The sequence below is a fragment of the Tauraco erythrolophus genome, chromosome 27, assembly GCF_009769465.1.
Source record: "Tauraco erythrolophus isolate bTauEry1 chromosome 27, bTauEry1.pri, whole genome shotgun sequence".
Classification (NCBI taxonomy): domain Eukaryota; kingdom Metazoa; phylum Chordata; class Aves; order Musophagiformes; family Musophagidae; genus Tauraco; species Tauraco erythrolophus.
This window is the reverse complement of record NC_141491.1, coordinates 3,116,632-3,132,597: the sequence shown is the minus strand read 5'-3', so window position 1 is coordinate 3,132,597 and position 15,966 is coordinate 3,116,632. Positions and strand designations below refer to the sequence as shown.

Sequence of the window (15,966 nt, the reverse complement as noted above, 5' to 3'; positions counted from 1 at the left end):
CCACCCCCGACACCGTGGCACGACGAGCCACAGCCAGCAGACAGGGTGATGCTGGTGCATCTACCCTGCGGTGGGGAGCAGCCCGGGCACGGCTGCTGACACCCGGTGCTGTCGCTTCATCCTGGCAGCACCAGGCATGGAGCTCACCCTCCTGCCTGCTCCTGCCTGTCCCTCCTCTCCCTCGTCCCTGCCAGCCCAGTGGCTGCTCCCGCCGGTTTCTATGGGAACTCGGCAGGAAAACACCGTTTCCAGCAAGGCCAGCACCATCCTGGCAGCCCAAACCTGGGCAGTGAGCTACCTGCATCGAGGGTTTGCCCAGGGACGCCTGCGCCTGGCCTTGTGCAGGACGGCAGGGACCCCTCGCCACAGCCCCTCTCCCCAAGGGGACAGCCAGGGACGTGGGCAGGGTGACGGGGTGCTTGGAGCCAGGATGGCGCTGGTGGCCCAGTGCAGCAGGATGGGTGCCACGGCCCACTGGGCTCCCCAGCATGGGCTGGGGGTGCTGGGGCTGCTCCCCCCAGGCAGGCTCCAGCCAAGGCAGCCAGAGAGCAGCCAGAAGGGACAGGCTTTGCGCTCGCCACGTGATTTTTAGCAGACGCTCAAGAATTTTAATGCCTCGGCCACCCCCTCTCCGGGAGTCCTAATCCCAGCTCTGGCTCCCGGAGGGGTTGGCTCAGGGTGGGCGATGGGTCTGGGAGCCCCTCAGCCATGGCTCCTGCCAGGCAGAGAAGGGAAGGAGGCTCTCCAGAGCCACGCGGGCAAGCCCCGTTCTCTCCCGTGGAGTGAAGGGGACAAGAGGGACCGGTGCAGATCGGAGCGACATGGGAGCTCCCCTTCCCCATAAGGAAATGCCAGCGGGATTCGGGGAGGGAACCTGAAGAGCCACATGCACAGACAGAGCCCGGCGTGTGTGCATGTGTGTACACACACGTGCATGGCTGTGCACCGCAGGACAAGTCATACTGGGGGTGATGTTGTGGGGAGCAGCAGTCCCAGCTCCTGCCCTGCGCTCAGCTCCGGGGATGCACAGCGGGATGCACAGGGACGCAGATGCTCTTGACGTGGAGAAGTGGGAGAAACCAACGGGTGCTGCTGATTCCCGGCTGCAGAGCAGCACGCAGCGCCGCAAACAGTCTCACCTGCCTGGAAGGATGTCTCGCCCAGCAAATGCCACGCTGGTCCCCTCTGTGTCGGGGCCCTGGCAGGCTCGCCTGCACCCCTCCTCACCCCGGGATGGCCACGAGCCCCCTCCCTGCCGCAGCTGCCCTCCTGCCTCCCTGCACAGAGGGATTACACAGCCGCTCCATCAGCCATCTGGAGGAGGAGGGGGGTTGGCCCCCCGCACCCAAGGGACCATGGCACACGTCATGGGTGAGATGGCGAGGCCAGGCAGTATGGACCGAAGCAAACCGTGCACACAGGACTCAGCCCTCCCACGCCACAGCACGGCCCCACGTCACAGCCCTTGGAGGATGGCAAAGACCCTGCAAAGAGGTGTCGGAGGGGCTGGAGCTCCCTCCGCAGAGGGGCACCGCGGCTGGAGCTGGAGTCCCCACCGAGACCCAGGGGAGGATGGCCTGGGGTGGCCAGTCCAGCCCCTTCCGCCGGGGTTTAATAGACTCGTGGCGTATTTAACATGCCCCATCATGTGATGAATCAGACCCTGTTCCCTCAGATCTAACAGCGGCGCAACAAAGCTGCGATTGACGGCTCAGGGTAGCGGCTGCGGCTCGCGCGTCGTCTCCGGCACCGCCAGACACCTCGATGCAGGGGGGGCCAAGCAAGCACAGCATCTCGCAGGCCACACGCATCCCCGAGGCGGTTCGCTCTTGCTCCCTGCCGAGGAGGGGGAGGCTGGCTCTCCGCTAACAAGCTGGCAGCGAGGTGGGAGCCACGAAGCCCAGGGAAGCGCTCGGTCCCTGGGAAGTGCCAGACGACATCTCGGGCTCCATCCATCACAGCCCGTCCTGGCTGATGGGGACCAGCCCTGGCATGCAGGGCTGGGAGGTCTGGCCCATCCGAGCCCCCAGTGCTGATCAGAGGGGTTTGGGGGTGCTAAGCCAGGGTTCCAAAAGCCAGGTCTCTCCCGAAGCCTCGGCGCTGCCCGCCTGTGCATGCAGCCGGGTCCAAGCCCGGGAGACCTCAGCCGGCCGCAGCGGGGTCCGGGGACACGAGCCAGCACAGAGCACACAAACACACCGCGTGGACAGCTCGAGGGGTCCCCACTTCCGGCCGAAAGCGTGGCAGGAGGGGCGGGGGGTGCAGGGGGAGTCTGGCCCCCGGCCCCTCGGGCAGCGGGGAGGTTCTGGTCCCCGCAACGCACCCCGCTCAGGGGACCCCCGTGGACAAAGCACAGGTGCCCCTCACCCTCCCCTGAGAAAGCACCCCCTGCACAGCTCGCTGCCCACCCCGCCTGCCCCATGGCACACGTCCCCGATGGGGGGGATGCTCTCCCGCCCCCCCGCAGCGCCCGGGAGGAGGAAGAGGAGGAGGAGGAGAAGGAGGAAGAGGAGGAAGAGGAAGGGAGGAAGGGAGCCGCGCTGGGGGTACTCACCGTCCGGGGCGGGCAGCGGCCGGGGCCCCCCCGCTGCCTACGGGCGCAGCATCCTCCCGGCCAGCCCCAGCCCGAGCCGGAGCCGCAGCCCGAGCCCGAGCCGGAGCCGGAGCCGGAGCTGGGCATGCTCGGGGGCCGCCGAGCGGCACGTGATGCCGGGCTGGCACCGAGCACCGCGGGGGGGCCGCGCCTGCCGCCGCCGCCCCGCCGCCCCCCGCTCCGCGCAGTCCTCCTGGCATCACCCCGGGGGCGGACCGCACCGCACTGCCCTCCCCCAGCATCACTCGGGGGGAGCCGCGATCGTGCTGCCCCCCCCCACCCCCCCCGCAGCACTTGGAGGGGGGGGCTGCACCACACTGCTACCCCTGCGCACCCCCTTGCATCCCTGGGGGAGCAGCCTGGACCATGCTGCCAGCCTGCATCCCTTGGGCGTTGCAGCCCGATCTTGCACTCCCCCCGGCATCCCAGCATCAGGGGGACAGCCCGAACCATGCCCACCCCGCATCCTGCATCTCGCTGGGCAGGGGAGCCCATTAGCTCCCAGGCAGACCCTTGGGACCCACTCCAGTGGGTCAGGCAGCACCCCCCGGCTCTGCACCCCGGGGAGAGCTGCCTGCAGGGAGAGGGTGCAGCAGCCGGAGGACGGGCAGCAGAACAGCTCAACAACCACGGCTTGTTCTCCGGGGCACAAAGGCCACCGCTCGGTCCCCTGGGCCGTGCCGAGGGCCAGCGATGGTACAGGCAGGACTGGCAGGACCCTTCCCCAGCCCTGGCCCGGTGTCAGGGTGACTCCCGGTCTGCAGAGTCGGGCACTCGCAGAGGTGCTGGGGAGCTGCAAACTCCAGCCCTACAGCAATGGCACTGTGCCCTGATCTATGGCACTGCCCTACTTCTGCCTGCCAGAGCTGCCAGGCACCATGGCCGGGACCCTGCCTGCACCCAGCCCGCACGGCTGGAGGCTCAGACCCTGCAGCACACAGGGACCCTTCATCCTCCGCAGCCGAGCTGGCGTGGGGAGGGACAGGGGCTCTCCAGGAAGGAAAAACTGGCGGCTGCCCTTGATCCCATAATCCCCCCATTAGCCACATGGCATTAGGGGCTGGGGAGGGGTTTGGCTTTCACTGGATGCTCCGCATCCTGCATCTCTCCCTCCTTCCCCCCAGCAACAAGCGGGATCCCCCCTCCCCTCCCTCTCTTCCAGCCCACAGCAGAGGGATTCCCGCATCCCCAGAGCTACACGCTGTGCCTGCAACTCGTTCCCTCCCCAAGGTCACTGTCCCCAGCCATTCACCTGCTCTGCAGGCAGCGGGGACCTGTTGGGGTGGCTCTACACCCCGCTGCCCTCCTGCTGCCCTACACCTCGCTGCCCTCCTGCTGCCCAGGAAGGCCCTGAGAGCTGAAAAACAGCCCAGGAAGCCCAGGAGCAACTGGGGAGCTTTCAGAGGAGCCCCTCCTTGCCCAGCCAGGCAGCCCTAAGCACTAGCCATATGTGCATCCCAGCCAGGTTGGGGGCTGGTTGTTCCGTACCCCCTTGCACAGACAAGAGGTGCATGGTGCTGCCGCACTGGCTCCCAGCTGCATCTTGGCCCGAAGGTGCAGACGCAGTGGGGCTTTTTCTTCTGCAGCAGAAAGCTGGAGGCAGGAGTGGGGCAGAAAAGAGCCCTTTTACCAGCCATGCTTCCTCATGGGAGCACCCAGCTGGGGCATGGGACTGGGTGCTGCCCTCCCACACCCTGGGCTGGCACAGGTGGGAGGGTGCCCAGCATCGTATGGAGCCAGCAGGTCCCTTCCCCGCAACCGGGCCCTGCACACGTGTGCAGCAACGTGCAGGGCATGCACCGCTGCGCCAGCCTCAATGCCACCTGGTGGGTGCTGTCGCAAAGGCAGGAGCCAGCGCAGCCCACCACAGCCTGGGCTGGGGGGAGCAGCTCCCAGTCAGAGTCCCCCACCTCCAGCCCTGCCCCTCTCCCTGCTCAGCTCTGGCGTTCCCAGCTGGCGTGGTGCACAGGAACCACGAGCACGGATAATATCGAGCACGCAGCGATGGCCGACTGCAGGGGAAGACGGTCCCTGCCATGGAGCAGCATCGCAGACGTGCTGTCAGTGCGCAGCTTGAACCCAACAGGGAGGTTCACCACCACAGCCCTCACCCAGCAAGTCCCACTCCCAGCGGCGTTTGTGGCTGCTCAACTCAAACATGGGGCTGATTCAAGGACACCTTGGCTCTGCTCGACAGATTAGACCAGATAATCCCGGTGCTTTGCTCCAGCCCTCAGCCCACCTTGGGATCTTTGCTCTCGCCAGGTTTACTGCTGTCTGAGCACACAGAGAAACCTCCGTGCGCACCAGATAGGGACGGGCTCAAAGATCCCGTCTGAAACACGCTCACCCAGCAGGACCTGGAGCCCCGTGCGAGGCAAGACGGCGGCGGCAGCAGCCTGCAGCTCAGCCTGTCTAGACACCAGCATCACCCAGTCAGGGTCCCAGTTCCTGGACTGGAGGCAGGGAGCGGGCAAGAGACAATGGGAAACATCCCATCGAGATGAACCTGGGCTCTCGGAGCAACACCTCAGGCCAGATCCTCACCGAGTTACGCATTCGGCCCAGCGAGCACAGCCAGCTCTGCACTGCATGTCCCGGGGACTCTTGGCACCACTGAGCTCCCTCCCGCAAGGGCAGGGTGCTGCAGGGTTCTGGAGGAAGCCCGCACTCGGCTCCAGGGGACCTTTCCCCCAGGGATGACGCAGGGCGGGGGGCTGGCTGGCTCACCCATGCCACCCTGGAGCTCCCAAAGCCCTCGGAGGAGACATTTGCATCCGAAACGGTAACTTGGCACAGGAGCTCCCTTGCACGCAGGGACGGGGTGAGATTCGCCTGTCCCAGCAGTGCTGGTTGCAGGATCCAGGTGCAGGACATAGCCCGGAGCTGGGTCTGGTCCCTGGGACTGCCACAGCCACGCAGGGACAGGTGACTCCAGCCTGGCCTCACTGCGCTGTGCTGGCATGAGATTTAGCCCTCTGCTAAAGCTCGCCGTGCCCGAGTACGCAGGGCTTGCTCACCGCAGCATCCGAGCAGCCTCCGAGATGTGGCCCTGCATGTGTCTACCAAACCCAACATGCTGCTTGCTCCCTGAACTCACCAGTTCAGCCTCTGGGACCACGGGACCACCACAGCCACATCCGCAGCAGCGTGGGATGAGCCGCAGCAGTGCCACGGGCACCCATCCACCCACCCGCCTGCGCCCAACACGCACGAGCAGCACGGACCCTGGCCCCATCCTCTAGCAACTGCGATGCTCCAAAGCCTCCCACACCACATCTTCACTGCCCTGGTCCTCCACGAGGATGCACTCCCAAGCGTTTTGGTAGCAGCTGCCTCTGGGCAGACCAGGCCAGGGAACAGCATCCTCCGAGGGTGCTGCCCTTGTGAGCAGGAGGCAGAAGCTTCTTCCCCCAGTCCCTTCTCACTTACTTGATGAAGTAGAAGCCCCCGTGCAGTGTGGTGTCCACCTCCCAGCCTCGGGGCAGCCCTGGAAGGACAGGGCAGAAGCAGCAGTCACCCTCCCTCGCCCTGCACAGCCCCTGCCCTCCCTGCCCGTGCCCTGTGTAGGCTGGGATCTTGCACGGGAGCAGAGTTCTTGCCCAAAGGATCTGCTGCCAGATGGTTTGCAATGCCCGATGTCACACCAAGGCTCTACTTCACCAGGGGACAATCGTGGAGGAGCCCCCCTTGCAGGAGGCAGCACTGGAGAAGGGCAGGAGTGCATGGGCAGGGAGCCACGGGACTATCGTGACACTCGTGGGGTGCTGTGCCCTGCCGTGGTCGGCTCTCATACACTCAAACTGTGTTTTTAAAGTGGTTTTGGTCCCTTCCACATCAGTGACAGGTCTCAGAGACTGCAGGGAGTCTCTGCGGAAGGGAACTCTCCAAAGCCCCCCCTGAGAACATCTCTCCAGCTAGAAACACTGTGCCCAAGAGATGTGGCGTCGCCTGGTGCATCGTTCAAAGTCCCCCAGCCCTCCCCACCTGCAGGGCCGCCCCGGCTCGCTCAGCTCTTCGGGGTCCCCATTGCATTTCTGGAGGATTTCACTCCACACCTCCAGATTCCGGTCAGTGTCCGGGGAGAGCAGGGAGCAAATGCAGAGACCCCGGGAGCCATCCCTTACCGGCGCAGGAGAAGTGCCCGCTCTGGATGGAGTAGCCTGTGCTGGGGTGCACCCAGCTCGTGGACTTGGTCTCATCACTGCAAAAGACAAGGAGTGGGGTTGTCAGCACCCACGGGCACCCAGGGAGCCCCTTCCCATCGCCAGGGAAGGGTCTTTGCAACACAGGTGATTTTTCCAGCCAAAGGAATGGAAGCACTGGATTTTAGGGAAAGAGGGGAACAGCATCCATCAGGCTGGGACAGAAGCGGGGGGGAAAGAGAGATGATGGTGTGCGACAGGAAAGCAGCCAGATGCAAAGCCTTGCAGCTGAGGTTATCCCTTGGTTCCATGCCAGACTAAGCCCCCCATCCCCTGCAGCTCCCCCAGCCACGCACCCGGCTCCCCCTGCACCCCAGCTTAGACCCCATCCCCACGGCAGCCCCCACTCCTCGAGAGCAGCCGGGCGGGACCGTACTTGATGAAGAAGATGCGCCCGTCCCCGCAGACTCCGTAGGTCCACCTGCCCGGCAGGTCCAGCCACTCGACGTCATCGCCCATGGGGGCAGCGGTGGGGGGCTCGGGCGCAGAGCAGCCCCGCGCTGCCAGGAAGGATGGCACCCGGTTCGGGAAGTGCCAAGCAACTCCCGGTGTCCCCAGGAGCAAACACTTGCTCAGCTCAGACCTTCCACCCAGACTCTGTTTGCTGCGAATAACCAAAGAGGGAGGGAAAAGAAAAAATCCCAACCAAACCCATCGACTTAACCCTCTCGGAGCCGGGCTGCCACCCTGCCTGCGAGCCAGGGTTCTGAGGGCATCCTCCCAGCACCACTCCTCCCAGCACCACGGCAGGGCTCTCCAAATGACTCTTCGGGGGCTAGCCCGTCACAGCTTCCTCCGCTGCCTACTCAGTGTAATTACCGTCAATTAACTCGGGGTGAGTAATTACAGAGTTGTTACTTCCCTCTCCTGTTCATTTTAAACAATGTCAAATTCTTCTCCCCGTCTGATCTCGCAGCCAAGCCGAGGCAGTATGTAGGGCACCCTGATGATTATCTGCAGCACTTTCAGAGCTGCCCAATGGGTATTTTCTCTCTGCTTGTTCTTAGCCGTCAATTAAGTGTCTTTTAAGGGGAAAGGTGGGGTCTGGGAGGCACCTGGGCTGGGTGACTGTGAAGGAGGCAATTGCCCTCGTGTCTCAGCAGCGCCTTTGTAAAGTTTCTCGTGGCACAAGGGAAAGATGCTGGTTTGGGAGAGGCCTGAGAGGTGGAAGGGAAGGAGCTGGTCCCCAAAGCAGGGAGGAAGGGGCTTGCCCTTCCGAGCTTAAGTGCAGCCCCCACATCAGAGCAGTTCTCTGCCAAGACTTGGGGAAACCAGTTCACTTGAAGCCTCAGGAAGACTCGTCCTATAGTTCTTTGAACCACTGGGTAGGAAAAACACGTCCAGTTAGTCCCACCAAGCCCATCGGAAGAGCATCTGAGGTGACCCTGGTGTAGCAGGGAGCGATGCCACGGTCCTGGGCATTGGTTCACCCAGGGAAGCTCCATTTCATGGGAAAAACATTTGGCTGCCAACCATGCGAGCTCATGTCCCACTTGTGCCGTGGATGCAGCTTGAGGACTGCACGGGTGGGCATGAACTCAGACCCCCACGCTTGCAGTCCCGGGGGGCCTCAGAGCACAGCATCCCCAGGATGACATTAAACATTGGCATTCTGAAAGATTGGGCTTTTTGCCCGGGTTCGGGCTGACTGGGGGTAGCGTTCCGCCCAGCCTGCCCGCCCCAGTTGGCTTACGGTCACGCCGGGGAGTTGCCACCCTTATCACGGTACCATCTGTGAACCCGGCTGCAGAGCTAAACCGATTAGCGACCACGGGAACTCCCGGGGCTTTGATGCTGCGATGTGCCCCAAGATTGGGAAGGTCACGGCATGACCCCAAGGTTGGCAGCTCTGCTTCCTCTGCCTCCGCTCTGCCTCCTCTCCCTCGCAGCCACCCAGGACCGAACCACAGCGAAGAAATCCCGGAGCTTAAAAACTCGTGGCCAAACCTCGGGAGCACGCGAGCAGCTGGCTGTGGTGGTGCTTCATCCTGGCAAAAACAGGTGCCTGTGGACAAAGCCGCCACCTTAAACTGTTTCCATCGTGGTTTTTAGGGGGGAACCCCCACAGCCAGCCCTGGCTGAGTGATGGCTTGTGGCACGTGCTGGCTTAAGGCAAAAATAGTTTTATAAAGTCAAACACGGCAAGAGGTCTGTTCCTAAGCTGCCCTAATCCTATTTCAGCGCTGGGGGAGGCACTGCAGGGATAACCACGGTGCTCCTGGAAACGACGGGTCCTCCTGGCCACCCTGCCTCTGCAGCCGCCCGCAGACCGGTGTTCGTTACTGGGAGCAGCCTCTAACCCGGCTCCCGGCTCGCACGGTGTCAGTCCTCAGCACAAATACTTTGGGGATCTGGGTCCATGAGCAGCTCCAGGCACCACTCCCAAGACTCCTCTGAGATCTCCCCAGCTTTCAGGACTGAGCTTTCAAAACGGATGCCAATTTATATATATAGACGTGAAACAGAACCTTTAAGAGAACCAGAACCGGAGCAGCCCATCCGGCAGTCCCAGGGTCGGGAGCTCCTCCTGCACGGTTCCAGCCCAGGGCAAAACCTTTCCCAGTAACTGCAGAGTTATTCTTACACGTACCTTGAGGGTATGTGGGATCAGGGTCTATGCCAGATAAGCTCATCTGATCCTAAAAGATTTCCTTCCTTCTCTAGGAAGCCCCAGGGAGGGATGCATTTCCCTGACATGTTCTCAGGGTCCCCCTCACTCGTCCCTGGCAATCCCAGGGGACCCGACAGACACTAACGGCAGAAAGGAGAAGGGGATGGTGCAGCCCCCGGGGTAAATAACGCTGAGGCTGTTGGAGGGCTTTGTAGGACCTTCAGCCAAGAATCCCGAGCAGCTTCTGCCAGGTAAATAAATCAGCTTTTATTGCTTTCCACAAGAGAATTTTTTCCCTATTTCTTTATATCTTAATCCAATGGAAATTCAAAGGGGAAATACCAGTGGGGCTTTTTGTTTTCATTTGGTTTAAAATCTGTTTAAAAGCTCCTTGTTCACAATCACCCAGGTTAAGAAGGAAGGCGACAGCAAGCGGGCACACACCGAGGTTTTCTTTGCAAAAACACCCGTGTTCACTGCTTCTACTGAGGGTCCCGGGGAGGCTCTCAGCATCGGGCACTGCCACCTCTGCCCTGTGCACCGCGTCCTTCCTTCAGCAGGCACACAGAGGGCTGGGGAAGCCACTGGTCTGCCACGGGACCATCCTGAGAGCAAAAGCCCCCCAAGTGGGGAAATGGATTAGTGTCAGGACTGGGCACAGGGAAGAGATGAAGAAGAAAACCCAGCAGATGTATTCACTACAGCAAGAAACAGCCCCAGCACATCAGCCATCTTCTGGAGACATGTGGCCGCTGGCTAGTCCAGGGACACCAGGTCACCTTTGTGCGTGAGATACTGGTTTGGGAAGAAGGATTTCACTTGCCAGCGTGCCAGGTGCAGCCTGGCACCATGGTCCCCGCGGAGCAGCCACCAGCAGCCACCTCCACCTACATCCACGCAGCGCCGAGCCCTCGCTCTGAGCCACGGTGGGACCACGCGGAGAACAAAAGGCAAAGGGAGCGAAGCACGCGGAAAAGGGCTGCGACACGGGCACCGCTGAGGCTTAGTTGTGGTCAGAGAGGACGTCTGGCCCCGGCCGCTGCCTGACACCCAGCCCGGGGTGGGTGACCTGCCCTGCCGAGGAAAGCAAACAGAGGCTGGGGACGTTTCCTGCACGGAGCCCTCGTGGGTCAGGCGGTAGGAATGTCGCCAAACCGGGCGCTTCTGCACAGAAAGGGGATGGTTATTGCGCTTGCCCCACATTTGCCGATCCCGCCCTGATGCTCGCTCCAGAGCAAGGCGGCACAGCACCTCCGGGCCACCGCGGAGGGATGGGTGGGAGGGGGCTCCGCAGAGGGGACAACCAGGGGCCCAACTAAGCCAGAAGCACCTTGGGGTGGCAGGGGCCCTGACAGCGTTACCGGCTGCGAGTCCCGCGCTGCCGTACGGTTCTGGCACCATCTCCTGGACAAAAGCTTCCCCAGAAACAAGATCAGAAACGCAGCTGCAGAACGAACCAGCCAGGAGCTTCCACTGGGCCCAACCTGATGCACCCCGAGATGCGCGTCGTGCCCCCTCCCCGACTGTCGATAGACAACTGTCTGCCAGCCATAACTTCAAGCTGTCATCTCCTCCCTCCCCTTCACTCCACACGCTGCCCATCCAACTGCTCAAAGGTCCCACCTGGGAGCCTGGTGGGGAACACGATGGCCATGGCACCACCGTGCCTCCCAGCACCGGGGCAGGCAGGAGCGCGCTGCTTGCTCTTGGCTTTCCCAGCTCGAGCACAGACACCAGTAATCACCTCAAGTGAGAGAGAGTTGCTAAGCAAAAAAGCTAATTGCTTCATATTCTTTATGTCTGGTTGTAAACTGCTTGTAATTTGATAGATGGTGCCAGGGAACGCCGCTGCCGGGAGCGCTGGTGGGTGCTGCTCCGTGGATCCTACCAGGCTGGTACGCCGGAGCCCAGACACCCAGATTGCGAGCAGATGTTTAACAGCCTTTTATCACCAATCTGAGTAACACATTTACCACCCGGCACGGCACAGCAACTTACCGCTCCCACATCCACCCCAGAACTCCAAACCCATGGACGGCTCGTTACCATAGCTCCCAACGGCCAGCATGGGAGGAGGCATGGAAAGGCGCCAGCGAAACACCCCTCCAGCTCTAGAAGCGAAATCTTTTCAACCTGCTCCTGCTTCCCCTTCACCAAAAGCCTCACTTAACCTCAGGGTCCAGCCTAAATTATCTCAGCAACCTGAGACAGCAAGTCGAAACCAAACAGCAGGGCGCACGAGAAAAGAGGAGAAGGTGCTGAATCCAAACGTCTCTGCTGGGTCTTTGTTTCTTTTCAGCACAAAGCCCCTGCCAGAGACCTGGGACCGTATCCCAACCGCTCTTTGCATGCAAAAGGGCTGCAGTCGGTGGTTGTTTTCCATCTGGGATGAGGTGTGGGGTCGCTGGGGCCGGGGAGGGCAGCTAGCCGGCCTTTCCCATGGGGCAAGGAGCAGCTCACGTGGGGCTGTCCCGCAGCAGGGGGGTGGGAGCAGCTGCTCCAGAGCAACATTGAACATGCTGCTTCCATGACACAAACCTCCACAGGTCCATCGAGCATCAAAGCCCTATTTTCCAAGCAGGACCTTTCTTTTCTCTGCGCTGTACGTATCAGCTACACTTTGTGGCAGTTATCTTCCCTAAAGCCTGGCTTTTAGATTTAGCTTAAGACAGCGCCATCCAGAGCTGTATCCGTGACAAAGACAGCAGGAATTCATGTGCAGCAGCGTCTTTGCAGGAGCTGGTGGGCTCCCACAAACCAGGTTTGTCCCTTGAACCAGTAAACCGTGCTGAGAAAGATCTCCTTTCCCAGAGCTGCTTCAAAGCTTCGGGTCCAGCCTGCTGGAGCTGGATGCTCCAAACAGCACATTTCTACAGGCAGGGGTTTTGATGGATTATTAATTTTTATTATTTTTTTTTTTTGCGAGAAGGAACACTCCTAGTGATTGTAGGACAAAGAATGAAGATGACGGTCGGTACGTCTAGCAAAATGCCACATGCCATCCTGAAAACGCCAGGCAGGCGAGGAAAGCAACGAATGCCCGACGTGCTTGTACAGCCAGGATGGCTGCACCGCAGCCAGCGCTTTTATTGCCAGCACTCTTATCGTGAGCATTAGGCAGATGGATGCCCGCTACTAATGGGCTTGAAGACTTTATACCCTCAAGACTAATGGATAGCTTTTACAAGACTTCCTTTCCCTCACCCCACACTGAAATAAACCATGGATTATATTGAGTTACAGCCCACCAGGTCGAGGCCGTGCCGCTGGGAAGCAGCGGACCCTCCCTGGAATCGTGACTCACGGTGCCATTGTCTTCTCCTGCCTGCCAGTTTCAGAAGAAACTTGCTTTTGTGGGACCAAACGAGCTCCACGGCAGCATTAATTTGCAAATGGCATTTTAGTGGACGCTGTCAGCAGCGACTCCAAAAATAGCAGCTTGTTTACTCCCCGCGTGCTTTGCCGACAAACAAGTTCTTAAGTCCCGCGGAGAAGATACAGCTACGAGAGCAAGAACAACTCTGCTCCAACACAGATAAATTGTCAACTCAACTCCAACTGCAGACCTCAGTGCTGACAGAACAAAGAAATCCCAGTGGGATTTCTACATTCCAGATGGCATCTGGATGCACTGCCAGATTCAGGGAAGCTTTCATTTAGCACACGAACTATATTTCTTTCAGCTATCTCACAGAATAAAGAGAAATTACAATATTTATTTTGAAGGCAGATTTTAGAGCCAGAACAGGGGAATATGACTTTAAAAAGCCACTGTGGTTCATAACTATGTTCAGCTTTGTTCACTATTTCAAACAGAGTATTGCAGAAAGTTCAGAAAATTTTTTGTCCTTGTCTAGTCCAGCAGTTTTCTACCCAGAAACAAACATACTCTTACAGAAACACACACTGCACCATGGTGCTTTCGAGATGTCCACACAAGATGCAAGTAGGGGCTGAAACACGGCTTGTGCTGCCAGACAGGAGCGAGTAGGATATAGTACATTCCCAGTACAGAGCTCTAAGCAGCACTTTTCCTTAAGGCATGAACTAAACAGCCAACAACTTGAAAGCTCTTCCCCCAAAATATTGCTCTAGAAGAGATGGGACCAACCTGCAGCCCTTGAACTCATTCCAGAGATTCCTATGCCATGACCATGCCCCATGCAGAGCAGAGCTACCCTGACGCTCATCATCATCATCGGTATTGGTGACGCTCATCATCAGTATCACTGCTCCCAAGGAAGCTGGTCAGCAGGGTTTTGCCTGAGGTTAAAATCCTCACGCCCAGCCAGACCAGCCCTGTTTTCCAGTGAACTCCTGGAAAATCTGATTTGTGCCCAAAAACCCCTCCAGGCACCTTCACCCCATAACTCTGAGGTCTAAAACCAGGTCTTGCTGCCCGGGTCCGTGCCACCAGCAGCACAGCACTTCCAGCCTCCTCCTTCCCACCCAGCCCCAGCCGAGGGGCACAACGCCCCAGAGAGCACCCAGCTCCTGCCAGGCAGTCTGGCTTCACACCCCTGATAGACCGTGCCAGAATTACGGCATTCCCTAGTCAAAAAACACGGAGTGATAGACACAGCTTTACACGACAAAAAATCCTTCATTAAATATAACAATGCTGGGCAGGACTAAGTGTCACTGGGCATTGCCACCTTCCTACGCTCTCGTGTATTCTCAGCTCCTTACCAAAACCACTTAACTTCAGTTCATTAAAATATAAACAAGGGAACAAATAATTCACCGCATTATAGGACAAAGCTGCATGGTAGAACACAGGGAAGCGTTCTGGCTCCTCTAATTGAAGAGAGATCGCATGTTTGGCACCTTGTGAGTCACTCCTACTCACAAAGTGACACCTCAAATTTGTTGCAGCATGAAGCCTGAAAATACTTCAAAAAAAAACCCTGAAATACCTTCAAACCCATGCAGTATTCATATTTAAAGTAATGCTAACCAGCCAGCAAACTAAAACCAAATCTCAATACTCAGCTTCAATTAGGGCAACAAAACACGAACATCCCTGCCCGCACCAGCCAACACCTCATCTGAAAACAAGTAATTGCACTCACAGTATTTTAATTAAAAAGCTTCATCAGCACAAGGAGCCCTCACCAGCAGAGCTACTGGTTCAGAAGGAAATTCACAGGGAAGGGTGCCCGCATCTAAATTACCACAGCCTCCTCTGAAACATCAAAGGGGACAAAAAAAGAATTTAATATTCTCATAAAGCTAAACACACACACAAACGGTGCTTTTGCAGTGACTTGATGTCTCCCGTAAGTTGAAAAAAAGAAGAAAACCAATAAGTAAGAAAAGTAAGTAAGAAAACCAATTGGGCTTTATCTTGCAAATATCTTTATTACAATTTACAGATTAGTTCTGAATAGTTTTATTATGTACAGAAATATAACTTTAGATATAAAAACCCAACAAACTTGACACAAATCAATTAAAATCTGTATAAAGCCAATGCTGAAGGTTTTCTAACTTTCTCTAAATTATACAAAAATAAAATCTGATAATTACAGTTTTGATTTAAAGTTCAACAAGTGTTATTTTTACTGTCTCGCTCAAAGCACTTATACACATCCTGTATGACCATTTTAAGATATGTTACAGGGAAAATGGGGACAAGCAAGCTTGGCTTGAAGATGACATTTATGGTGATGGATTTAGTGTTAATTTCCTATCACCTCACACTGGATATTTTGAAAACACAAGGTCTGAGAGGGGAAAAAGCTTACCAAGCAGGTATGTTTCAGTGAGAATCAGCAGTGTTACAAGTGCTTGATACACTGCAGGTTGGAAAAAAAAAATAATTTCTCCAACATCAGAAGCACTTTGGAAATGGCACTTTTCAATCTGGTTTATATCTAGTTTGTCAGTTCTGTTTCCAGCTGGAGCCTTTTCCAAGCCTCTGCAAACAGTGCATCAGTATTTGCAGGTGTTAATTCACACCACTCTAAAGCTTCTTATAAGCACCAGTAAGCCAAGTGAGTTGTCCAGAGTAACAGAAGCACCAACAAGTTCTCCAAGATCGAAGAAACCAGGAGAGTCATGGAAAAAACGACTCTAACATTTTCCCAAGAGCAATGAGCAGCATTCTCACTGATCAGTCACACTTGGACCATAAGCCAACAAATTTTCTATTGTGATTTGACATTCATCATCTTGAGTGCTGTTCCTAAACAAAAAAGCAGAACACCTGTTATCAACAACGACACAGGGAAATGAACTCTTAAAACTAGAAGTTATTTCACAGGATTTGAGGGCATGATTAGAATTACGATTTCACAACTAAAATTATCATTTGTAGGAAAGGAGAATTGCATTTTTTTATGTCATGGGGATGAAAAACAACATTGCTGCCTTGCTTCCAAGCAGCCACTCTGTAAGGCTGCTCAAGTTTCAGATGTATTTTAAGTTTACACGACAACTCTACTTGTAGTTCACAGTTCACCCTCTGAATTTCCTGACTGTAACACTTCTAACTCATACCAAAGGTAATTTTTATATTCGAAGAACATACTTCATGCAATAAGAATAAAGTATAA

The 15,966-nt window shown here is 57.3% G+C and overlaps 1 protein-coding gene across 1 annotated transcript in view; it reads right to left on the bottom strand.

The window, feature by feature from the left end:
* PLEKHA6 (pleckstrin homology domain containing A6) overlaps positions 1 to 7,257 on the bottom strand; it is a 49,608-nt gene extending 42,351 nt beyond the window's left edge. The window contains exons 1-3 of the mRNA XM_086627348.1: positions 7,175 to 7,257; positions 6,721 to 6,797; positions 6,026 to 6,083 (exon numbers count right to left, since the gene is read on the bottom strand). Of these exons, the coding sequence (XP_086483474.1) occupies positions 6,026 to 6,083; positions 6,721 to 6,797; positions 7,175 to 7,257 (218 nt within the window). The remainder of the gene's footprint in view (positions 1 to 6,025; positions 6,084 to 6,720; positions 6,798 to 7,174) is intronic.
* Between the last annotated feature and the right edge of the window lie 8,709 nt (positions 7,258 to 15,966).